Below are 26,678 nucleotides of genomic sequence, written 5' to 3'. Positions count from 1 at the left end.
ACAGATACATAGAAGGCAGTGAAGGGAAATTTTATGAAAGTTACTGTTTAAGTCATCCTTGTGCCCTGGCGGTTTAATTTATTCTGTGTTTAGTGTTGCAGATTAACTTATACTGGGCAAACAGAATGATGCTAATATTTAGAAAACATGTGCTTATGTCAATTAATTTCCTGTCATTCTAAGCTTGTTTTTTTCCTTTTTGTTTGCCTCAGGTTGAATTGTTGTATAAATCGTGTCCTTTATTTAAGCCCTCATAGGTTGAGTTATATGGCCATTCAATACCATTGAAATGTCTCTATCCATGGTTATTCCTGGGTCAGATGTTATACGGACTATGGCAATGGGTGTAGTTCAGAATTTATAGATTTACTTAGTTTCCTCCAGGTATTGATTAGAATCAAGTGAAAATCACAAACTCCTGTACCATACGTGAAAATCACTGAAACACTGACAGATTTTGCTGCTGGTGCTGCTTTGTTTATCAGCTGGCATGATACTTTTTCAGTATGCTTTTCCGCATCCTGACACACACAGAAAATACCAGCTCAGACCCTTAGCTGAGGAGCAGTTAGCATGCCCAGGTAGGAGGAAGACATGAACTCAGCACCACCATTATTTTGTACCATCCTGGTTGCTCAGGTACATGACTCCACACAGGACCTAGCATAATATGCGGCCTTTATCTATTTCCTGCAATGTGTATTTGTCACAGTTGCTGTGCTATTGAATGTAGTACAGGAGTTACCATTTCCTTTGCATATCACTGCATTGCTCTCTTAAAAAGCAAGAGGACAGGGGCCTTGTTTGAAAACTTTTCTGTAAATTATGTAAATCATTAATAATTCCACTGAAGTTTGTGGGCTTTATAGAACTATAACTAAGGCATGAAATAGGAATTGAACATGTGTCTATATGGAGGGGATCTTGTCTTTGGCTTAGATCAAAAGTTATATTTATTCCTCCTCTACTCCCTTCCTCTGTAATAATCTTGTGTTTCTGAAGTTTAGTGACAGTTTGAAGTGTCTTTCCAAGTATCTAAGTTATGTCTTCTCTATGACTTTTCCTATAGCATGCATATCCTTTGGTTTCTCATTTGTTTCATATTTTCCAGCACGTGCACTTTAGTACTGCTGTACAAGAAGTGGTAGATTTGTAGGTCATACAGGATTAAAAGATCTGTGTCCCAAACTGTTAATATACAGACTGTGAAATTATTTCTTGCAGAAGTCTATAAAGAAGTTGCAGTATGCTATATAACTTTTAAAAGTCTTTCATTTGTCAACATTTCATAAATTTTAAATGCCCCAAATCCCGGTGAGTTATCTTTGCTTTCCCAAGATCATAGCTATTGCGACAGGCATTTTTCTAACTTTCTGGGGGGTGAGGACATTCTGAGTTTTACTTATTACTGTGGAAGTGTTTCCTAGTGTGTGGTTATTCAATTGATAAATAAATGACATCTCAATACCATGCTAGTTTTGCTGTATGTGCTTGACTTGTACAGGGAGTCCAGGGTTTTAATTCTTGGGAATAAGTCAGACTCCAAGTTGATGATTCACCTTCTACAGCTGGTTTACTGCACTGCGTCTCGGTTTTTGTGACATATTCTTTACAGAAGCTGGGCACAGCAGAGAAGGTGGGTAAATTTGGACTCTAATGTATAATAACTAACATGAAATCCACTGTTTGATTATTGGGCCATATACTTATGGTGACACGCCATGAAAGGAAAAAGAAATGGTAACAGCATTTGAGGCTGAACAATGAATACAGGTTCTATTTTAAAGACGTTTCCAGGACTGTAACTGCTATATATATGATCGGTTCTTCCTTATGTGCATTTGGAAACATTAGTGAGAGCGTAAGCAGGGGTCACACATAAGCTAAAGTCATTTCTAAGAGAAAATAGCTAGATTTCTTAGTTTCCCATGCAGTATTTCCCTGTGTTTTTGCCATATTCTAGATTAGGCTTAGATGTTTTCTTTTACAGGACCAAACAGAGCTGGCAGGTTAGCTTTACGCTGCTGACTTTCGTGTCTCTGATCATACGGTCACTTAAAGAGAGCAGGGCCGAGGCCGTCTTTCAGGATTATGCTTAACCCTGCTTGTCCAATGCAAGAGCAGACAGATTCAACTTCTGTCTTTCCATTCTACGCTTCTGCACAAAGGTGGTCTGGTTTTTGGTCATTCTTCTGTGATCTGTTAGGGTGATGCTTTCAGTGAAACTTGAGGTGTTGAAGATGGAATTAGATGATCTTTAGGTAGATATGAATCATATTCTAAATGAAAGTAAGTGCTACAAAATGTATATTAGAAATAGCTACCCCTGACAACATCAAAGAGGAGCCATGATCACTCTCAGAGCTAACAAATTCTTAGAGTGAAAAACTAATATTTCACATTTTGTCTCTATGGTGATTGAAAGTACTGGGGTTTTTTTTGTTTTTTTTTTAATCATTGCTGCCAAACCCCATTAAGCACTTTATTTATTCTACAAAATCTGTTGTTCCTAGGTACAAAGGCACATGTATTACAGGACAAAATATGGGGGAGTGTTATTAACTTTTTCAAAGCAGGACCAGCTGCACTTTCAAGGTGCAGTTCCATTAGGTGGCAAATATCTGGCAATGAATGAACCTTTACAATCACCTAAGTTAATGGAGGTTGAGGAGACTACTCACTGTCAGCAGGTATGTCATGGTGTATCTAGTGTAAGTGTGAATAAAGTGAATTTGCTGTCTATATGTAAAACTTGCAAGTCCCTCTGTGAACTTAGTTCCTGCAAATAAAATCAGCTTTTTAGGCTTCTCCTGAAAAAGGTCATTATGTCAAGAATAGTCACAGGAAATATTGCCACAAATACAACTAGATGAAAACATTATTTGTTTCTTTCAGTTATTTTTTTCATTTTTTGAAATATTAACTTTTGGCAGGTTTGTTGCAGTTTATTGGTCTGCCTTAAAACTTTGCATTAACCTGGATATATTTTTAGATTTTTCTCGCAGTTCTGTCAATAGCCTTTGTTGCTGAGTTTGTAACTTGAATTTCTATGATTTTTGCTGTGTTTTCTTTGTGTTGTATTTGTCTAAAAGGTTTTTTTTTCTCCTTGTTGTTACATTTCCATTTTTGTCCTATAGTATTTCTCAAGATACTCATTAGCTTATTTTAGTTATTCTTCTTCTCAGTATGTACGTTGTCTAATCAATAAGCTTCTTCACTTGCTGCAAAATTTCCACTTTATTGTGCTTCCAACTTCTTTGATGCTGTGTGATGGTATTCTGCCTTGGCTAGTGCAGTGTTGTCTAAATTTGCTGTGTTTCAGATCATTACACTGACTTTAATTTTGATGTATTTTATTCTGTTCTAGTCATACTCTTTTTCCTGTGATTAGTTAAATTACTCTGTGCAGTGTTACATTTATAATACTGCTGGAAATACTAAATAAAGACTTATATTTGAACTGCTATTTACAACTACTGACCTCCAGCTCATTTTTCTGATTTCTCTGTGATGTTGACCTTTTATAGATTGTGCTGTTGTACATCTTTGAAGTGATCCTTCTTGTCATCATATTTCTAGTAATTATGATTTGCATTGCATTAACACCTAGAAGCATTTCTCACCTTACCCTTGTTGTATGAGAAGACTTTTTATGCACTAATTTGTATACAGCTAACACAATACAGTTCTTTCTCTGAAGAATTTATCCTGAAATTAAGATGAATGCTTGCCTCTATTTCCAAACTTAAAATATTAAAGTTTGAAGTCAGGAAATTACTGATAAAGGACTTGTAATTCCAGAAACTGTTTTCTTCTTTCTCTAACAGAATCTGGATCTGTTGGTCTGCAGTACATTTATTACAGGGTCTCGCTGTTTATTGAAGCCCTCAGAGAAGATGGGTTTTGGGTGGAAGAAATGACTTTCTTTTTCAGCCTAAGTAAAGATAAATAAATAAAAATAAGGATTGCAGATATTATTTGAGAGACACCACACTTTTGAATAAAGTTTTTTTTCAAATTTTGCTTAATTCGGTAATATAAGAGAAAACCTTACTGGAATATTGGCCTATGTTTCATCTTTGCACATATTCCACTTCAGAATTAAGAGCAACACAGAAACAAACTCTCAGCTGATTCCTACCCCAAGCAAGTCTTGACTCCTGGAAATATTTCAAGCCTGCGGTTGTTGTTCCTACTCTAGTAGCTGTGTTCTAAAAGTATGGTGCTATTTGGATGTATGCGTGTTGCATATTGTCCCAACGCACACAAGTGGAAGATAGTTCTCCTGAATTCTCTTCCTGGATTTGCTTAATAAATTACTTTAATGATTGTATTGCTTTAAATATCTGTATGAATAGCTAGATGTTGGCTATAATGGCAGGGAAATGCTACCAGATAATTATATCATGTGCATCTCCATATCAGATTTCACTGTCATCTCTCAAATATCTTTCTCTGAGGTTTTCATTTATGTGTTAGATGAATCTGGGTCGTCAGAATGTATGGTGCCTTTTGGGTCTTGCTAAAATCTCAGATCCTTTTTGTGTCAGTGCTCTGCAGATTGTCATAATTAATTTCTCTTTCCACTAGTAAATTGCCAAGTGACTTGTGAAAAGTTTCATCTTTGCTTTAAACTTCTTCCCTTTTAGTTTCCTTGAACACAGACTTGTTTGTGTTGAGAGGGTGTTGAGAAGCTTCTTTTCTCCCCTATCCTAGGCAACCTCATATCCTTGTATTGTGTCCTCTTCCTTGTTTATTCACCAACAATCTAGTCTTTTTCCCTTTGTCTTCCTGTGAGAGTATCAATCTTTGCTCCGAGTGGATTTTTTTTAAAGAACTGCTTTATATAAATACAAATTCTTTAATTTATTTACTCAATTTTTTTTTTATTTTTCTGAGGTACAGAGAATTGATTGGACATGTCTGTAGTGGCCCAGTTAATTCTAAACTGTTAGCAGCTATTGATATGCAGAGTACTATTAACATGGAATGAGAATCTGCCAAAAACTTGTGATGTTCCGCATAATATGCAGTATTCAGAGAACACTTTTGAATGGTACTTGAGTAGTTTTTCTGAATATATATGTTGGCATTTTGCTACGTTTATGTATTTTTTAAGATAAGTTGGGCAAAACGGGAAGGAAGTTTTCAAAACTTGTAGAACCTTACACAGGTTGCATTGCCCCCCGTTCTTCAGAAAGGAATATGGAGGCATGTGGGATTTAAATGATGACTCTTGGGTCACATACCTCAGTCAATGGCTGAGTACAGACTCAAGGTCTCCTGATTTTGAATTAATCACTAAGTATTACTCCGTTCCTGGAAAAGTGTCACTGTAGTGAGGGGAGAAAGTGCTACTAATACATCAAATCTTATCAAATGACTTTAACGTATCTTAGCTTTCTTTTCACCAAGGTTTGCTGTAAATCTTTCTTACTAGGGAGTAGCAGGCCTGGTGTCCTTGCTAAAAGGACTGATTTACTATATTCATATAGAAACAGCAGCTTCCTGTGGGTATGTTATAGTGAATTAGAATCCTATAGCTTTTACCCCTGTGTAACACTTAAGGCCTTAAAGACTGGAATATGTTTTAGAAGTCCATGTGACAGAAACTTAGAAACATATGTGTCTTCTGTATAGAATAACGGCATAAAAAATCTTTTAATATGAGCAATTTTCTTATTCTTCAAATACTCTAATTGATTGTTCATTGGGAGCAGTCAGCCAAAAGTGGAGAGAAACTTTGTATAGACATCATTAGTTTTTCTCCATTTAAAGATTAATCATGAAGAGCTCTGGCTCTTTAATTCTGTAATTTGTATATTTAATGGGCTGCTGCAGAATCTATGACAGTAATTAGCATAGCCTGAAAACTCATTAATACGCAACAACATGATTAATGCAGCATTAATGCAAACATGACTGAAGTTATTTGGGTTATGTAGTAAGAAGATTAAAGCTAAAATGTCCTGTTTGTTTTACCAGTAGTGGGTATAATGGGGGTAGCAAGCAAAATGAGAAAAAACAGGTATCAAATTAGTCATTTTAGTGTAAAAGAAATACTCAGTTCTAATCTAATGTTTTAGCCTGATAGTTGGTTTACACAGAGAATACTACACTTTTCTGCTTCTTATTCATTCATCATGTTCTGTATTTATGCTTGTTCAATCCTTTAGTTTGACTTAACATTTTGGCAGTTTGAGGTATTAAGGGCCCATTAAAAAAAAAGTCTTCAAATTGAGGCTCTTCAACTTAACCTTTCACAAAACAGGTTTGTTTTTTTTTATTTTGTCCTAACTAATTCTAAGAACAATGGATTTCTTGCTTCTTATTAGCTTTAATATCATCTAAAATACAAGAAAAGGAGTTGCTGACCTGGAACTGGACACAAGTTACAGTTTGGAAAAAGAAGACTTTGTGTGTGTGTGCATGTATGTACATATGTATGTGTCTTTTAAGTATATATTTTAAATTTCTTCTAAAAAGAAAAAAATTTGAAAATGGACAGCATTTACTTCATTAATGCATTTACTAGCTTAGCTTAGTGTTTGTGATGATGAACTTGAAAAATACTTTGAAATATATTAAGATAATGGTAAAATATGGAACCAGTTCCTGTACCAAAGTTAACAAAAGATATTGGATAGATTGGAGAATACTTTCCAACTTCTGCTCTGAACAAAAACCAAAAGCCTGTAGGCTGTCACAGATTCTTTCTGAAGAGTGATAACTCCATGGATTCAGCAGAAGATCTTCATGAATATGTCTAGGAAAGTGTCCACCAAGCTCTTTCTTCTCCCCTAATTCCATTGTTCATTATGTGAAACTGCTCTAAATCCTGATCCATTTTTCTAAAGCTTCCTTTTGTATTTTTTCAAAATATGTGTAGCATAAATATATTTTAAAAAGGTACCATTTAAGCTACTGTGATGACAGGTAGCAAGCAGAACAAATAAATATTTATTCAAAGGAAGTGTATAGTACCATAAAAAATAGTGTGGTTTCATTGAATACAGCTTAACTGAAACCAGAATTAAATTAATTATTGAAATAATTTTCAGTTAACCCAGAAAGAGTTTTACTCCCCACCTATCCCTGTCCTAGTTAAAAAGAAAAACTTGTGTAATAATTTCTGTTGCTAAATGTACTTTGATTAGGCAAAAGCATTTGTACATACTCCTAATGTTAAGTGAATGCTTTAAGTTTGTCATCCTGAAGGAGTATTGAGAACCTAATGCTGCAATCAAACTTTTTCTGCATGGTTTCTATTAATTTCGGTTGGCATTATGCAAAAATAAGGGCTGTAGTAAACAGAACAGGATCACTTTCTTTGCCAACAGTTTTATGTTAATTTGGGTGGGTGGAGTATGCAATTATATAATTATTTGCAGCAATGTATATAGCAGTATAAACAGGAAGTATAAATTGGATTTCTTGGAGAAATTGCACTGAAAATGCATGTGTTTCACAAATTATACAAAACTAATTTCTTATAATGTCTTTTGATTTTTCAGAAAACAGGCAGCTTGGTTTCTTTTCCCAACTGCAATGTTCATTGTTTTCCTTTTATGATTGCCTAGGTACACAAAGAAAATGTTTATGATATGCTAGGGTATCTAATTATTTTTTTTCTCTTTAATGTGACATATAAAGGTTATTACAGGCTATATTTATGAAATGAAAATATAACTAATCGTTCTTCCTCTCAGCATCAAAGTTGGAAATTCAGCTATAAGGCTGTTCCTTTCACTTTTGGAAAGGTCTTTTGATGCAATAATATATAGGTTTGGTAAAGTGCCATGGGACTATTAAGACATGTATCAGCTTTCTGTATGGATGTCTAAATATGCAATGATTCTAAAAAGTTGTATTTGTTCTCTATTTTGAATAGAATGTCCGCTTGAATGTCCTCTGAATGTTCACTTCTGGGGAAAGGTACATTACAGGTATATTAGCAGAGTTCATGGGACAAAGAGTTAATCCAGAAAGTAACCCAGGGAGTCCTAAGCAGACCATTTTGCTGAAATCTCTCTGATATGTTTGAGAGAGATGTCTGCAATTACTTTGCACCTCTTCCTAGTTTCTCCCCTCAATTCTTCACGCCCCAAATTTTAAAAAAATCAAAATATATATTTTTTGAACACTTTGAATATTTTAGTATTTTGAAATGCTGACTTTTTTTAACTAAGTTCAATTCAGTTAAATTGGAAAGATGTTTTACAGGAAACAAAACCTCTTTAGTCTGGGTGAATAAAGCATCTTCGTCAATCAAAACCTATTTTCAGCTTTTTATTTAGCAAGCATAAAATGGAAAAAACTTTCAGGGTTAGTCAGTGAATTTTCAAAACTGTTCAGTTTGGCTATCAAAGTGAAAAATTCTTTGCTGGAATAATTATAAACTGAACACACACACACACACACACACACACACACACACACACACCACCCCCGGGAGCTGCTCTAATTTATACTTTTTTTTCCTCCTGACTATCAACTCACTCTTCTAAACTCAAAGTAATCCTATGTGCTCTGTGAGTTTGCTGTGAGGAAGAACTGCAGTCAGACTCTCAAGAGCGTGTTATTACCTGTTAATACTTTTATGAAGATCTTGCAAGCTGTATTGGGTTGTACAAGGAGAATCTGAATCCAACTGTGAATCTGAATCTGAAATGTTGCTGAAGTTCTTAAACGTGCTGTACTTTTATAAGGGAAGTAAAGAGGTGGTGTAAAAATCATTTCATATGCATTTTCTGCATTAGATAGAGAGCTGGTTTCTGACTCATCTAGTGTTATAGGAATAGTATATCTTTTTAGTTTTAATATTAGCATATTAATGAAAGGAACTCTCAACACTGTATGCACTCACAGGATAGCATACTGATATTACCTCTCCTTTTAATACCTTAAAAATGTCATGTTGGTCACTTACATCCTCATTCTTCTACCAAGCTGGATGTGCCATCTCTGAAATTAGGATAAAAATCTAATGACAATGCACTATTGCAAACCTTTAAACTATATAGATACTGACAGAAGGGTAGAATCTACCCTAACACACTTTGGGATACTTTGAAACAATAATAATAATATTAATAATTTCATCTACTTGTCCTTTTAGTACAGTATGGTTTTTTTTGTCTTTTATGTTCACTGTAGACAAGGCTTGTATTGTATCCTGTATAATACTATTATCATTAAAGAAAAATAGGTTTTAAAATAATCCAATCAACTTCAACAAATACATTCAGTTTATTCATTTTGTTCCTGTGTCCTGTGCTATTTTTTACAGATGTTAATTTTTTCTCACACAGCTGACCTGCAAAGTTTGCAGAATATTATCTATAAGAGATGAGCTTGCATAATATTTGATTTCTCCATTGTAGTCACTACTGGAAATACAGGAAAATGCTAGTATTGAAGTGTGGAAGTACTTATTTGGAGCTAAATTATACAAACTTCTTATCCTGTGAGGATCTTCAAAGACACCTGAACTGAAAGGGGTAGAGTCCTTCTCCAAATTGCATAATAGACAGGTTGCAAATGAAGTCAGAAGACGTTGCTTTATAGGCTGCGAATGAGAAAGATTATCCGACAGTCCCTGACTCATGTCTAATTTATATGAGGCTATGGCAGCTCTAGAGGCAGGAATTAAGGTTTTTGTAACCCTCTTCTTCAGTATGCAAGGAAGGAAGGCTCCTGTATAACATTTCAAAATTTGAAGAGTTACTGCAATATTATCATTATGAAAGAGCCATTTAACTTAAATTTTCTAACACTTGCCACTACACAATAACGGTGTTTTTGGAGATGCTCAATTATTTTGTTTGGTACTATCCTAAATTAGGTGTAAGGAGGGATCCTTTGGTCTTCAGAAATGTCTTTTGGTAGCTTGACAAAAGTACTGGCAGCTTGTTAAATTAACTGGGCTTTCTAATGCTGGCATTATAGGCCAGCAGTCTCAGCCTTTCCAGCTCATATTGTGATTGGAACTGCACAGGACCTTAAAGAACAGCAACAGCGGTGACTTCTGAGCTATGCAAAGCTATGCCCTCTCTCTCTTCCTGAAATATGGTTACTATTTTGGGAGTTTTTTACTTTAAAAAGGAAAAATGAAACTCAGAAGGATGAGGAAAAGAAGCTGAATTGTAGAAATACTGTTTGAAAAGGCAGGTTAACTTTTCAGCTAAAATACCTTTGTAAGTTAGGTAAAAAGGCTTTTCCATAATGCACCATCTGGGTCCTGTCTTTACTGGGTGTGGTTGTGTGCAATTGCTTTTCGCAGGTATTTTAATAGCATGATTGATTTTCATTATGTGGAGAGAATGTTTCTTATCTATGAGTGCATCATGTTATACTGCATGGGAACACCTACATGATTAGGAAATGTGGGTCAAAGGATATTTCTTATGGGTAGAGGTAATTAACAAGCATTATCTAGTGTGAATATGTATCAGAATTATGATTCTTTAATTTCTTGTAATAGACTCTGTCTACGTGAAAAGCTTTCGTCACTTATTATTTTCTGTGTGTCATAAGAGGATGAAAATGTGAGTGAAGAGACTGAATTGTTTGATAGAGTTAGGTAAAAACCATCAAATTGCCCTGTCCTGTAAAAAGCATTTTACACTGAAATGTCATAGAAGTGTATACGAAAGAAGTAGCATTGAAAACATATGAAAATATTTCTGGAAAATTGCTGCATATAACAGAGATATGGTTTTCTCTTCCTTTCACCAACCATTTCACTGCTTTCTTCCAGCTGCCTGACTCGCCCAGCATATGTAACTCTAAGTTTACAACACATTATTTTCAAATTAAACCATTTTTAGCATGAGTGAGCACTGGAATTATTTTTGCTCAGTACTTCACCACCTGTCCCCCTCCCAAAGTAAAAGAGAGAAAGAGGACTCATACTCCAGCAGGAGGGATTTGATTGGCAATTCCAAAAACATTGGCTTCCACACTGTTGATCAGATGTTGGTATTGTGACATGACTGCAGGAAGAGGAAAGAAAAAGGAAGAAGGATTAACAGTTTGTATTGCATAAAGTGGTGGGAGATAGATATGCAAATAGATGGACCACTTGAGTAAATAAAGATACAGCTTGGAGATGATAGATTTGCACCATAATATAGAAATGGTGTGTTGATGTTTTACTTTGATCTTGTCAGAAGTATTAAAGGACCCTACTGGGTGATATCTTTGTATTAACACTAACTCAAGGGAAGCAGATCATTTATGGTACCCATCCAGTTTGTAGAAATTCTTGGTTACTCTCCTATCTCCCAAGAGGGGAGGTGTCACATACTTCACTGCGTATCCATATGTTACATCATAGATTGATCACATCCTAGACTGTCGTAATCACATTTGAGACCTATGATTGACCTTATGATCTAGCATTGCTGTTCAAAATTGTTGTTGTACATTTATTAAGCACATAGCTGAATCAAAATTGTGAAATACCAGAATGTGATGTAATACTGAAAAAATAAGCTTTGCATGACTCAGTGTTCCCTCTGAGTAATTATTTCAGTGAGTTTTTAGATGTGGAACCTTTGTCTAATATTATACCTTTGAATTTTAGAGAAGAGGTAAGTGTTGCTATTGCTGCCTTTTCATTTCCCATTACAAAATAATAGTACAAAAAAAGCAGGGATTAACCATAGACTCAGCCTGTGATATCTAGATTTTCACATTAGAAACGTTGTGCCAAATTGTTCATATGGTTTGTAACTGTTTCTGTAAGAAGATTTTCTAGGAAACAGCTTAAAAGACAGTTGTCATGGTCATAAAAATGTTGGTTATCCAAAACTTGTTTATTTATAATTACGTTCCTCAAAACTGGGATATACGGTATTTTGTGAGTCACTTCGTTAATGTGTCCTTAGATGGTTTATATTCTGGGCAACAATATTCCAGTATTTACAAGCTGTTTAATTAACTTTTTCTTTGATATTGTATTTGTGGTAAAAATAATGTAAAAAAAAATTTCTTTTCTTTGAATGATGTTCTGTTTACTTTATTAGTGTATCAGAAGCCAAATGGAGGACTATTGATAATGATTTGGAAGGTTCTTAATTAAGCATAGTTCATCAACTATCCCTTGTGATATTTCCATTTTTTGTTAAAACTTGTTCTTTTCCAGATGTTTATGTACTCAGATGCCATTTTATATATATATATATATCCTTTGGAACCACAAAGCCATTATTCTTCATAGAATCCCTTTACTGTAGTAACATCATTCCTACTTTACAGATAAAAATGTTAAGGGAAAGGTGAAAGTCCATATGCAAAACTGGGCTTAAATCTTTTTCTGGTTCTTCCCATTCATCAACTATTAGAATGGTACGCTAGTATTTGAATTACATTTTCTTAAGAATGAGGTTACTTAACAGCATAAGTCACAATTTTGTGACATTTTTACAGATGAGTAATGGCTTTGAAATCACTGGAATGTCTCTCAAAGCTTAACTCGGACTGGGTTATAGGAATTCCTCCTACAATGAATAATCTGGGTTTTAGGTGAACAAAGCTTCCATGCCATGACTTTGGTTTACCATTTTCTTGTCATTTTTTAGAAATAATTTTTCATTTGTAATTAGACTGTAAGAATTCATAAGAACCATTTTTAACACTAACCACATTTGCTTTTTTTTTAAACCAGGTATTAAAGTTAAATTTAGAACGCAGGAACCTGATGGTTTGATTTTTTTCTCTGCATCACCTGGGAATCAAGAGGAATACATTGCACTTCAATTGAAGAGTGGTCGTCCTTACTTTCTTTTTGATCCACAGGTACAGCAAAAACACCAAGATCATATAAAAATAGGTTTATTACATATTCCAGGAATTCTTTATATAATTGATGATGTAAGGTGATGGGACATTTACTTTATCCCTTTTTTAAACTGATGTAAGTTATGTTTTTCAGAACCCTTAGGTAACTGGAAATTTTGGGGGAAAGAAACACTGAGACACCTAAAGCTTTACTAATTTCTTAGTTACATGTTTGCCACTGTTAACAACTTTGTTTTTGCATTTTTGTGGGTTGTGGGTTTTTTGCCAGTACCACTAAACACCTCTACAACTTTAAGTACCAAGCTTTCAAACAGCTGGGGAGAATTAGTTTTTCAATTAACAAATAAAGTTTTTGTGTCATTTTAGTCAATTGTTTTTCAGCATCCCATCTTGAGACTTAGCCTTTTTCTACTGGAGCTAATGTATCATCATTAATGTGATGAAAGTTGTTTCTTGCTTCTGCTAATAATGACTATAGCAAAGATGGAAATAACCAGGGAAATATTATCAAATAACTTCTACAAAATTAAAAATAAGATTACATTCCTTGCATTTCTGTTTGGATCATTTTTATTTTCTCTGCACCCCAAAACTGAATTATTTCATGGAATGAAAAGCATTACAGAATCAGGTATATTTCATAAATATACAATGAACTATGAATGATTACTGACTTTACTGCTGATATTGACAGTGTGCTGTCATTTGTATACATGTATATGCATTCTTTTCATAAGGTTGCTGCTGCACCAGTGTTGATGGAAGGCCTAGTCACTGTATCAGTCATGTTTTTGGTCATGCCCCAGTGTCAAGTCAAGTGATGGGCACAGTCTTTTATATAATGTTCCCAGGGGATGAACAGAAATGTTTAATAGTATCACAAGGTGTGTATTTAGAGATTTGATAATCCACTATTAACTTTGCTTCCTGAGCTCTGTCATGGTTAAACACATGGAGCACTGGTGCTCCATGAACGTGCAAAGGTATTGTGCAGCAGTGTAGCTTCTCTTCAGCTTTGGAGAATCTGTAGAGGAGGCATGGTGCCGCACAGAGGCTAAGATGTATACATCATAATAGGGGCTAATGGACAGGAAAGGGCCTAAAACTAAATCAGCATTTATTTTCTGTGTTGTTAAGCTTGTCTTTTCTAGCGACCAACAGCTCTCAAACTTTGGTTTCCTATGCCCAGTCATCTCCTACAGTACACCTTTTCTTCTCTACCCCTTCTCTCTCCTACTCCCTGTGTAGGCTCCTGCTAGTTTACCCCTTCTTCCTGCACATGGGGAAGGATGGGCTGATGGTACCATGATCTCCGGTGGTGGGAGAGAATGTACTTGAGGCTGCCTTTTTTCTCCAGAGAATAAGCTTGGTCCAGATTTGTGTTAATTCTCCCTGTGCTTTCTGCTCTTGCCTTTCATTTCTCATCTATCTGATCGCTCTCCAGTTCTCTCTTTCCTTCTCTGACAGTGCTGGGTTTCAGCAGTTCTGTCACCAATGAAAGTGGTTCCTGTGGTTTGCTAAGTCTGGCCTGTTGCAGATCTGGCAGATGAGAGGAGCTACTTCCCAAAGCTTCCTTCATTTTCCTAGAGGGTGAATTGCTGATAAAGCCTCTGTTGCTTCAAGATTTGTTCTTGGGGACAGCTAAGATATGTATTCTTTTTGAAAGTGAGATAGATGTCTTTGAAGTCCTGCTTCTGAAATAGAATGGGTGAAGGGGGGAGCTCATTTCTAAGGCTTTATCGGAAGAACTATAGATAGATCTTCTGCTGACTTTGTTGTGTTAGACAACCAGTAGCAAACACTGAAAATAAGAAAGGGCTCTTCTGTGCTCAAGGATTCAAGCTAGATCCACAAAGCTACTTATTTAAGTATCTAAACCTTGTTAATTTTGTAAATTTCTGACTCTAACCTTTAGACTCTCTTCTCTACTTTGATTCATAGTCACAAAGCTAGATATAGCTAAGAAAGACCTTTTTTTATAGTCATGGTGCTGCATATTTATGTAAGAGGAGAACGTGTGAAGGTTCCAGGCTTCCAAGTGCTTAATTCTACATCCCCACCAAATCTGTTTGTAATATTTGAGAACAGTGCCACCAGTGCCTTATTCAATGATATTGCTACTGAAAGCACCATGTCTGACACACCATAGTACAGTGTTTTTTTCCGTGTCTACATCAAATTGATACCTTGCAGTGATTCTGTGGCCAATGGATGCAACCAAGACTTTTTCTGTCAATGACAACCAATGAGTTTCTCGTTATCAGTGAAAATCCTTGTTGCTTATATTTTGTATTATTAAACCTAAACCTGTTTCTGTGTCAGCCCTTAGCATTCTTCTTGCAGTGATATTCAAATCTTTCTACATATTGATGAAGCCTTCCAAGTCTGTGTACCCAGCAGGTTTCATGAGATATCCCTGCTTTTTGAGCTAGGATCCTTTGGGAGATAGTAATGATAGACCTCAAGATTAAGCCTTAAGGATTTTACTAAATAACCTCCCTCCACGTCTGTTGTTCGTCTTTCAACATAACTGACTGTTGTCATCTCTTCTGCCAGCTTCCTATGCGCATGACCAGTCCCTAGCTTCTTGAATGTAAAAAACGATGTTGGCAGTAGCACTGAAAAAGTATACCAGAACTATCACTTTTTTGTCTAGAGAGTCAGTCATGTAATTGAAAAAAAAATAATTTGTTGTGAACTAAACGTGGGTAAATACATCTGTCTCATATCATCAGCATTTATTCCAGATAATTTCATGTTATTAGTGTCTCACTAACAGGTTTGCCGTTCATGGATCATTCTTTTTTTCCCTTTCTTGGATGGAAGTACTATATTTACTATTATTTTATTATATACCATTAGTGGTACTACTAGCAGTACTATATACTACTATTATATGCTATCATTCCTCTGTAATTTTGTTAGATTTGTTAGATTCATTAGAAGTTCTTTAAAAATATTTAATGTAGTAGTTTTTTCTGTGATGGAAATGACTAGACCCCCTTTATTTCTATATTTCTTACATAGTTTGTTTGTTTGTCAACACATGGATTGCTGTTCTGATCTCTCCTCTGCCATTATTTGCTATTCCTGTAATGTCAAGTGTCATGTTCTGTTGCAGCAATTCTTATTCCTTCATTTGTTTATCATAGTTTGTGTTAGCATGCGAACACTTAATTGCTTCTTACTGACTTCATGTGCTTTCCTAACCAGGTTATATGCATTGTTTTCTCACTGATGGTCATGACATATCTGATAAACATTTGTAGTCCTGCCTTTGTACTGTTTTCTTAAAAATTGCAAAAATTTCCTTTGGTGACGTGTGTGTCTGCTGAACTGTATCTTTAGCAACTTGATATAATATCCTGTGTTCCATTCCAGCTTGAACGTATGTCTTCTCACAGATTAATTATTTTTACTCTCGGTCCCTTTCAGGATTCTTGTATGTATCTTTGTTCGTGGTAAGAAGTGCATTTTTTCTTCCCTGAATCTGCTCTGGGGATAGTTCTGCCAGCTCTCTTTAGTGTGGAATCTTCAGCAGCTTAGCTTACTTCTTCCTTCTTCAAGTGTGAATTTCAAATCTTTTTCTTTCTGTCCATTCATACTTATCTCAGCTTTCTGTACACCATCCTTCATCCAGCTTTTTCCTAGCTATCTCTGTTGTCTCTTTCATGTTGGTTAGCTTTTCTTTTCTACTTCCTTACTGTTATTCTTTACTGGTTTCCACTCATTCTCCGGGAAGCAGGAGTTTCTTTGCTAACTCATCTCTTCCTCTTGTCTTGTCTTCATAACCACATTGTTCCATACATCTTCCTCCAAATTTAGTGTGTGTTTGCAAATCTTCATCTGTCTGTGGAGTTTCTTGTCATCGTGCCTTTAATCCACCCCTGAATTACAAAATCAAATCTAGCTAAATTATAGCTATCTTTCACAGACTATAGGTCATTTCTTCTGTCTTTTTCCCAGGGAAGCATTGAATATTTCAGACAATACAAAATAACTTTAACAGTAGAAATTTAAGGTCAGCCCAGAATACCTTCTTACTTAATGATTAGGACACACTTCTGAAGATAGTATATGAGGATTCTTCTCAGAAGATGGAGGGAATTTAGCCCATCTCTTCTGTTTTAGAAGATGATCCATTTACTAAACTTTTCAGCAAAAGGAGGATTACCTGCTGAATTTTCCTGATTTTCCTGCTGAATGGTTTGTGCAACAGCCAAAGTAGTAGGCACAGTCTGAGAGTGAACTGTTACTCCCAGAAAAGAAAGGTGGACAGTATCCAGTTATTAATACGAACTGTGCCTTGCTGCCTAACACTAGCAAAACTTCAGTACTTTTTCGCTTTCTCACTGGTAAGAATTTGGACATTGAAGGAACTTTACTGGCAGAAAAGTAGTTGCATTCAGGCTGTAGCACTAAAGCAGTATCTTTGAGAATCTGTATTTTACATGTTGCTTAATATTTTCATGAATGTAGACTTCAGCAAGACGAGACACCTAGATTCATATTTATTTATGTATTACTGAGAGCTGCTAAAAGATAAGGCTTATTGTATGGCTCAGCAAACTGATCCAGATTTGGTTTCCTATAGGTGATTTTCAAACTGTATAATGAGTTGTTTCACAACAGGATGGTTAAATGTGATCACAGAGTCACTCAGGGTAAAATGTCTTCTAGAGGCTTTTAATGCAGTACATTCTGAAACCCGAATATAGTCTCCCCCCCCCCCCCCCCCCCCGAAATTAAGCACAGGTTAGCACATATGGTTGTGTGGTGTCAGATTGAATTGGTTACAAATAAATGTGGTTTCTGATGTAGAAAACTATTAATGCTCTAGACTGTTGCCAAACATAATATGAAGAACCACTTATTCAGGCACCTGATCTTTAGAATGCAGCATCGTTTGTAACAATTTTAACGCTAACTAAGTACACTTTGATGAGACAGCATTTAATAAAATGCTCATTAATTTCATCATTAGCAAGGGTATGCTAAGAAGTAAGCCAGTTTCTTATGTCACGCCCAATTAGCATCCCATGCTAGTAATCCCATTAGTATTGTTGAATTCGCTAATGGAAAAACTAATGGGCATGCTACCAGGGCACATTAATTGGGCATGACACCAGTTCTGGTTTTAATTATTAAACTACGATAATGAAATGTGTGTTTGTAAAATATTAAAATGTTGAAATAGGAAAGAAGACAATAAAAAATAGTACATGAAGAAATGCATGTTAGTGTGTAACGGTATGTAACTTTGTATTGTTATCATGGGACAGAGAACTGCTGTGCAAACTGCCTTGATACCAAGATGTTGGTTGCATGCAGTAGGAAATGTGGTAAATATGCATGGGAAATTATTTTTCCTGTAGTCATATACACATCATATGCATTTTTATGCATAGGATGCACAGTGACAGTACCCAATTAAAAATCCACTGCAAAATATATACTGTGTTTAAAAATCTATATGCTGGCCAGCAATTTCTAATAGATGCATATCACTTCAAAGGGACAGTACTTAATTTTAGTAGACCTTCTTACTGTTAATCACAATAGGTACTGATACAATTTTTTTCTCATATACGTAATACTAAGGTCTTCGAACTAGAAAGAGTACCAGAAGAGGTGAAAAAGTTTCTGAATGGTCTTATTTACTACTGCAAAGTAGCACAATAGATTCTAAACTTATAAGGAAACTTTTTTTTTTTGAAATTGTTTTTTCTGAAGCCTGTCTTAAGCCGTATGGGTAATTGTATAGGTCATGATCCTTTAATATTATGCAGTGCCTATGCAAAATAGTGTTTTTCCATTCATTAATTTCCTGGTACAGGTCTGTTTTGTGAATTTGGCTGGATAACATTGAGTTCCTGCACAGTTCAAGTATGATATAAAGTTCTGAGACAATGTTACTGGAATTACTGGGAAGTACTTATATAGTGACTTTGTTTAAATAAATAAAGAAAGAAAGAAATCTGAGTGACATATCCCTCAGTAATTTTTCCCTCGTCCTCATGTTAATCAGTGGAACTAACTACACAGGGTTTTCTGTTGTTAATAGAAACTAAACTGGATCCTTGATCCCTCATTTATTATTTGAGAAGGTTAATTTAGTGGGGGAATCAGTCCTTAACATCATTCATTATTTTAGCATAAGTGAAACAGAAGACTTTTGTCTTTGTTTTCAGATGTTATACACCACAGAGTGATGGAGTAAAGTATAATTGTAAATCTTACCTTCGTAATATTCTAACTCTGATTCCTCTGTTAATAAAAAGGGATCTGCAGTAGCAGTCACTCCAACTAATGATGGTGGAAAAGAGTACAATGATAACAGTTGGCACCAAATAACTGCTACAAGAATTCAGGCCCTGGGAAACATCACAGTGGATGGGCAGTACACAGGTAATCGATCCAGTTCCATTTTGTTTTATTATTTTGGTATAACTCAGGATGTTGCTCACTTGCTTTCACTTCCACTACTTATTTTCATCCACACAGCTAAAAAATTCAAATATTTTCTGACAAAATTGCTACTGTTTTGGCCACATATCTGAACTATCTGTCCTCTGGGACATAATTGTTGGTAATTTAATGCTAAGTGTGAAGAGTTTTAATCTTTTTGTGCTTTTGTATCTATGATTGTATTGATATTCTTTTGTAAAACACTATTGTAAATCTTTGTAGAATATGTATGGGAAAGCATTAGGATATGGGTTGCATTAGCATCTTTTATTAAATGTCACTATTCTGTTACAGAATCGAAAATTTATTGAAAGCATTGAACACAAAAATAATGACCTATCTTTTTTAGGTTCTTCCTTAGCTACTAGTGGCAGTACCATTATTGGAGAGAACACTGGGGTTTTTGTTGGAGGACTTCCACAGGGTTATACTATCTTAAGAAAGGACATAGGTGAGTATGATTATGGTTTATATAGTATGATATACCTGAAATCATATACAGTGGAGCAGACTTTACTTTTCCAGTCCTGAGAGTTCTATTTACATTTTATCAGGAACATGAGGACAGTACTTAATTTACATAACTACATAATTTTTTGATCAAAAATAAGTCTCTACAATATACTGAATTTTATCTTTAGTGATAAACTGAAATATGTTTATAGCCAATTTCATCAGTAGTAAAACAGCATTATATCCAGTAAGGTTTCTGTATATGTTAATGAATTCTATATACAGAGCTATAAACCTGCAAGCAAGTTGTTATGTATGTGAAGCTTAGGGTTGTGTTTTACATTCTAGATTCCAAAATTCTTTTCTAAAGTATACATTAAAAAATGTGCTTGTTAACTTAAGTATAGGACCTGCAGGAATACCAAATGCTGGCATTTTTTGAATCCATCAAGGAATGTTGTACTCTACAGCTGTATTTATGTGGAGCTGGACTGTAGCTGGCTTCTGCAGAATTAATAAACATATGACTTCATATATGAACTTAGTTTATTTGCTAAGTGTATAGTCTACCAGCAGAAAATGGAGAGTTGACTTTGTACAAAAACAGTATAATCAGCTGTTGTTTCTGTCTCAGAGGCTTCATATGCAAACTTGCACATTTTTTCAAATAAATTTGAAGGCAAAATTGTGTATTAAGTTTCCATTGCCACTCATTGGTGGAATGAAATCTAGTTGATTACTTGCTGTGAGATATGAGGTACACTAGATTACAATTTCCGCCTTCCCGTCTTTATTTCAGTTTACAAAAAGCAGGAAAATGTGCCTGTGTTCTTCTAAAAATGTGATTCATAAAATTATCCAGGGTGGATAATTTATTTTTAAAGAAAAATTATCCTCAAAAACCTCAGCTGAGTAAGAAAGTAATCAAAATAAGATTGATTATAATTACTGTTCAAGAGAAGGCTCTCTATAAAACCTACTTTGTATTTTTATCACCAGCAGGGAGAAAGGGATGGAAGCCATGAATTACTATTGTTTATCCAAATAGGGAAAGAAAAGCTCTGTAGAGAAGCTCTCTAATGGAGCTTCTAAGTGTATATTCACCTGCCTAAACTTTTGCAACACTGCTTCTTCCCATTCAGCACATGCATGCCTTTCTTCACAATTATTGTTTTTTTTAAAGAGGATAAATCTGAAAACTTTCCATAGAATCTACATGGAGTAGATCTACTCTGTTGATTTTAAGGCACCTTCATGGAAAAGCTCAAAAAGCTTAACTTACCAGCTACGTAGGAGTAGCTGTTGTCCTTAATAACTAGACCCACGCAGAAATCTGGATTTAGCTTAGAGACCAGATCTGTGACGAGACTGATGGCTGGATATCAATGCACACACACACGCATATTTTAGAGGGAGAGTGTGTATAAAACATATATATTCATCTCTATATTTAGTTTCAGGTGATTTGTTTTAATAAATGATTTTCCTTTTTGCAGGGATGAAGATGATAATCCAGAAAGGTTTTGTGGGATGTCTAAGTGACATGTTTTTGAAAAAAGTGCATACTCCCTATGAAATTTGGGAATCTTTAAAATGGCAGGATGCTGAAGAGCAAAACAATGTCTATCATATTTGGGAAGGATGCCCTATTGTCCTCTCGGAAGGAGCACATTTTCTTGGCAAAGGTAGTTTGCTGTACTATATACCAGCCAAGTATGTTCTTGAAATTTAAAAAGTGATCATATCAAAAGTATTTCAGTGATCTGCTTTTCAAAGAAATTCTAGTTAAAAAGCATTATTTTCAAATAGATTAAAATTTGACTTCTGTGTTTACAAGAATCTTTGTTGCCTGGAAGAGGAACTGCATTCACTGACAGGTGGCCTGGCTTAACTGTACAAAGATTTGACATGTGTGTAAAAGATGAGGTCTCATTTTTGAAGAGACACAGATGTCCATGATGTATCAAAAATGCCAGGTCTCACATTGCAGTAAAACATTAGGACGTTACACCAGTTTGGATTATTGCTGCACCTTATTGGGAAATATCCTTTACAAAGCTGAGTGATAGCATTAAAAACCTTGATCCTGAAACTTCTGAGTTCTTCATGTTAAAGTAGAAAGCAGCATGCAAGCTTTTGCTTTTGGTTTCTTGCACTTACTTATTTAGGTACTTGATTAGCTTACTCATGTACTCAATTTCTTTCAAGGTTTCCTGGAACTGCATTCAGGTGTTTTCCATGGTGGACTGGAATTTGAGATCTCTTTCAAACTCAGAACAGATCAACTGAATGGATTGCTTTTGTTTGTTTACAATGAAGATGGCCCAGATTATCTTGCAGTAAGTTTAGAAATCAATGCAAGTAACCCTATTTAGATAACGTCTGTGAGTTTCGCTTACTGACATATGTCCAACATATAAAGATGTTCCAAACCATAAGTTATTATTGAGTTCTACTTATTTTGCTATGTACAGCATTTCAAAGTGCAGGAAGGAAAAAAAGACTCCAACCGATGCACAGAATAAGTTACGTTTGTTATTCACATCAAAAATAAGAAGGATACCAATAATGAAAAGCAGAATTATTCTCTTTACTCGATTAGAAGCGCTTAGAATATACAACAAAAGACTTGCATTAAAGGCTTTCCATTCATTCCCATGAAAGTGTAGTCTTACCCAATTTATCCACTGATACCAGAAATAAATCAATTCAATTGTAAATCAAACAATTTATTAAGGAAATTGTCTAGTATCCTAACAAAATCTTCTCCTCAAGGGTGATATACATATATGTTTTATATCAATTCTTCATTTTGATATGAAACATCAGGATTGTCGTATAGATTGAGATTAGTGGTCCAGTTTAATTCCATCCCATCTCACTCACTCAATCACATCTCCATCACTGTTTTCCCAATGCTGTGGAGGAGGCCGCACAAATCCTGCTTTAGGCAAATCTGTGAGATATGTCTGTGAACTTCATTTTTGATGCCTGTTTTATGTTCAGAAGCATTCGTATCTCTGTCCTTTCCAAGATTTGTGTAAGGTTGAATGTGTTTGTTGCAGTTTTTCAAACTTTTTAAACTCTTAAATTCTTAAACAAACTACTAGCTTTTGGTCTTCTGCAATTCATTTCAACTGAGGAAATAGGATGAATGGTATCAAGCCTCATAAACACTTGTGTACTTACATATATCTTCTTATATTTACTTTCTCTCTGTGATAAAATTTATTTTATTTCCCTCTTTCTCTTAATTTGAAAGCTTTTGTGATGTTTCTAAAAATCACATTGCCAAAGCCTTCTCAAATATCTGTTCTTTTTTTTCAGAAATGTGATTATTGCTAAACAAAGATAAGATATCTGCATATACATATACACATGTCTTAGTTGGATTGCTCTGGATTTTGGTATTTTTCTTTCTCCAAGGGTATAAATGCAATTAGACTATCATCATTATTGCTTAGTAGGTCAACTATAGTTACTACTTGCATCAACTACTATGTGTTATGGAGGATTAAATTGAGAATAATAACTTTTTTAGTTGTTCCAAGAAGCAATCATTTAAAACATCAGGAAATTGCTTGTTCTATTGTGACTTTTACCTGGTTTATTTGCAGGAGGCTGAAATATCTCATTATTATTATTTTACTAGCCTTTCACCCTCCCCACCCACTTTTCTCAAAATATGCTATACTTCATATTTTTTCTGGTATATCACCAGACTATATTTATGTTTTTTTCCCATGGCTTGATATAATTGATTCATGTAAATTACGTTTGGGACTCTTATCTTCCAGATTCTGGAGATTATTGAGGGTATTGTTATTCTTTATGACCTAATCTGTATTGTTTCATATCCAAATGGTACAGTATTCTAGAAATTTATTTATTTATTACTATGCAGCTGTTTTACTAATGGCTGTCAAGTCAAAGCCTGTTTTACTACGTGGCATTATATCTAATATCCTTTCCCTTTAAACTTATGACCTTAAGTATATAAATACATTTTTCTTCTTTTCAGAAGGACTAAACTATATTTTACTCAATATTTATTTTTTAGATTACTATCTTTTCCAGCAGATCATTTTTCCTGGATTTTGAGTTCCTCTAGACCTGACTGCTTCCTCCATTTCAAGCAGCCTTAGTCCAGAAATTGTAATGAGTTTTAATAGTAGCAGTCTTGCTAATTTCATGTTATTACTCTAGTTTTGCCCTGCAGTAATGACCAAGATCATAGACTAATAGCATAACATTCCATACACACTACTGTCTCAGGCTGAAAAGACTTGAGCATGTGTAACTCACAGCATGCGTGGCACTATTTGCAGGGGCATGTTATTCACAGGGATGAATGTGAGGCGCGTTTGCTTCTCAAGATTCTTGTGGCTAATGGTCCATGTTTCCTTTCCCTTGCTCTGTGAAAGACTAGCAGAAATAGGAGAAAATGGCTTCTGACTATAAAGGAGAAAGAGGGCGTATTAAATTGAAAGTGCTGTCAAAGCACAAAGTAATTAAACGAAACAATTTCCTTCTCTAACCATAATTCCAGATTTTTTGTCAATTCTATATTTATGCTATTTATAGCACTGAAATTGTGATTAGTTATTTTTCTCAGTGTTTGTCCTAACCCAAGTAAAAGGTTTTTATCTACTCCTGACCTCAACATCTTCCTAACCTTAGGATAAGGAATTTTAGAGAGCATCGGTACATGCATGCTTTTCCAACCCTTACATCTTTGTGTTCTGCACATACGTACGTAATGATGACAGAAGGTTTTTCTGTACACTTCAGCTCACAGAAAAGGTTAATAGTGAAAACGAGGTGTGTAGCATGCTCAGCATGAGCTATGATATCTTTGTTAGGAGCTTTGCTCAGGAGACATTTGCACTGACATAGAATTAGAAGCTGATGTAGATTAAAAGCTATACCACTTTCCAAAACACGAACGTGTGATAGTATTGCCTGACCATTCCTTTGCATAAATCACAGATCTCTTATTAGCTTTATGTTTTTTGACTGACTATAACGAGACACATGCCTGGCCTGCTACCAGAGAGTCTTTCTTATGTTCTGCCCAAAACAAAATGTTCTAGAAAGGTGCTCTGTATACCTCTTCTGTGATTTCCAAGCCCTGAGATAATTAACTCAAGCTACAGTGATGTATCTCTAGTATGAACTGACTCATGTTCAATTTGTTATCTACCTGAACCCACCAGGTCCTTTTCTTCAAAACTCCTTTCTCTGTCCAGCATATCAGCTGCAGCCTCCTATTTGTTATTACGTGCAAACTTGCTGACAGTACACTCCATCCCATCGTTCAGGTCATTAATAAAGCTGTTAAAAAGAATTTTTCCCAGTATCAGTCCCTACTGATGCTACTAGTAAGGAGCTGCCCAGAAGCTGTCTTTGAGCCACTTATCACAACCTTTTGAGTCCTTCTGTCCAGGCAGTTTTCTGTCCACTTTATAGTTCAAATACAGTCCACCTATTTCACCAGTTTGATGGCAAGGATACTCTGGGAGGCCATGCTGAAGGCCTTGCTAAAGCCAAGGTGCACGTCTCCCCTCCCGCTGCTGAGCCAGTCATCTCATCATAGAAGCCATAGAAGGTTGTTCAGGTGCAATTTTCCCTAGGGAAATCCATGCTGGCTGTTCACAATCATCTTTTTGTCCTTCGTATACTTGGATATGGTCTCCATGAAGACTTGCTGTACAGTGTCCCTGACTTAGCCCTGGTTCCTCCTCCTTGCCCTTTTTTAACATGCCTTTTTCAAGGGAGTCTCCCCTGAGTGCCCCAGCCTAACAAAGGTGATTGACAGTGGCAATGCAATCACACTGAACAGCTCCCTCACACCCTTGGACACATCCCATCCTGTCCCATGGACTTGGGTATATCCAGTTTGCTTAAGTGGTCTCTGTGTTGATCTTCCTCTAGTTGAGGGGAAAAGGAATGTATCTCACCCCGGGCTTTGCTACTAGGCTCAGGGAACTGGGACGCCTTGGAAACATACCTTACCAGTAAAAACTGAGGCTAAGATGGCATTGAATACCTCAGCCTTTTCTGTGTCCTTTGTCACCAATGGCTCTGCTGCATTGAGCAGCTGGCTTGTGTTTTCCTTAATTTTCATTTTCCTGCCATCGTGCCTGTAGAAGCTCTTCTTGCTTGTCCCTTCCAGATTCCAGCTGAACTTTGGCTTTCCTAATTCCAACCGTGCATGCTCAAGTATATCAAAATAAAAATTGTGTGTATGGAGAGCAGTATTAATTAAAATTACAGTGGTGCTTAATATTTTATACCCAAATTCCAAAAGGTAACTATACTTTTAACCATTAAACTGGGAACATGCTCAGATTTGGAGTTTTGATATAATCCTCTTAGAATGACCTTATTTGTCTCTTTCTGGTGAGAGATGGTGGCTAACATGTTTGGCAGAAGATGATGAGGACCTTTGTACATTTATGGCTTAACCTCATAATATATCACCCAAGGAAAAATTAACAATCAAGCTTTTCTAAAGTGGTCCCAGAATTTTATCCAAAGCAATCAATTTATCTGTTGTTTTTCTGAACCTATGCTCAGTACCAGAAAGAAGGACCTGTATGTGCTAGATATATCCAGGACTTTACTTTTCATCTTCATCACACACAACAGTTCAAACTGAAGAGTCCTCTATCTCTGGATGCGCTTGGGCATTCTAAATGTCAGACCAGGTCATCACAAATAGCACAAGCATCATTCTCTGCCTGCTTCAAGACTATGCCAAGATGAGTAAATTGGAAGAAGGATGTGCTGAGTCGTGACCCTATGTCAAACACCATGCCCTCTCTCCAGCTGCCAGGTCGCATGCCAAGTGTGGCTGACTTGCTGGCATGCTGCTGCAGTCATGATCTGACTCCTGCAGCTGAAACGCTTTCTTCCCACCAGCCTGGGGTTCTGATGGCAGCACAGTTTGA

The 26,678-nt window shown here is 35.7% G+C and overlaps 1 protein-coding gene across 1 annotated transcript in view; it reads left to right on the top strand.

Moving 5' to 3' along the window:
- USH2A (usherin) overlaps positions 1 to 26,678 on the top strand; it is a 407,004-nt gene that overhangs the window by 127,583 nt on the left and 252,743 nt on the right. Inside the window, exons 21-25 of the mRNA XM_064509686.1 lie at positions 12,671 to 12,801; positions 19,086 to 19,212; positions 19,622 to 19,723; positions 21,222 to 21,410; positions 21,934 to 22,064. Of these exons, the coding sequence (XP_064365756.1) occupies positions 12,671 to 12,801; positions 19,086 to 19,212; positions 19,622 to 19,723; positions 21,222 to 21,410; positions 21,934 to 22,064 (680 nt within the window). The remainder of the gene's footprint in view (positions 1 to 12,670; positions 12,802 to 19,085; positions 19,213 to 19,621; positions 19,724 to 21,221; positions 21,411 to 21,933; positions 22,065 to 26,678) is intronic.

The sequence above is a fragment of the Dromaius novaehollandiae genome, chromosome 3 (genome assembly GCF_036370855.1).
Source record: "Dromaius novaehollandiae isolate bDroNov1 chromosome 3, bDroNov1.hap1, whole genome shotgun sequence".
NCBI lineage: Eukaryota > Metazoa > Chordata > Aves > Casuariiformes > Dromaiidae > Dromaius > Dromaius novaehollandiae.
This window is presented reverse-complemented; position numbering and strand designations above follow the sequence as displayed.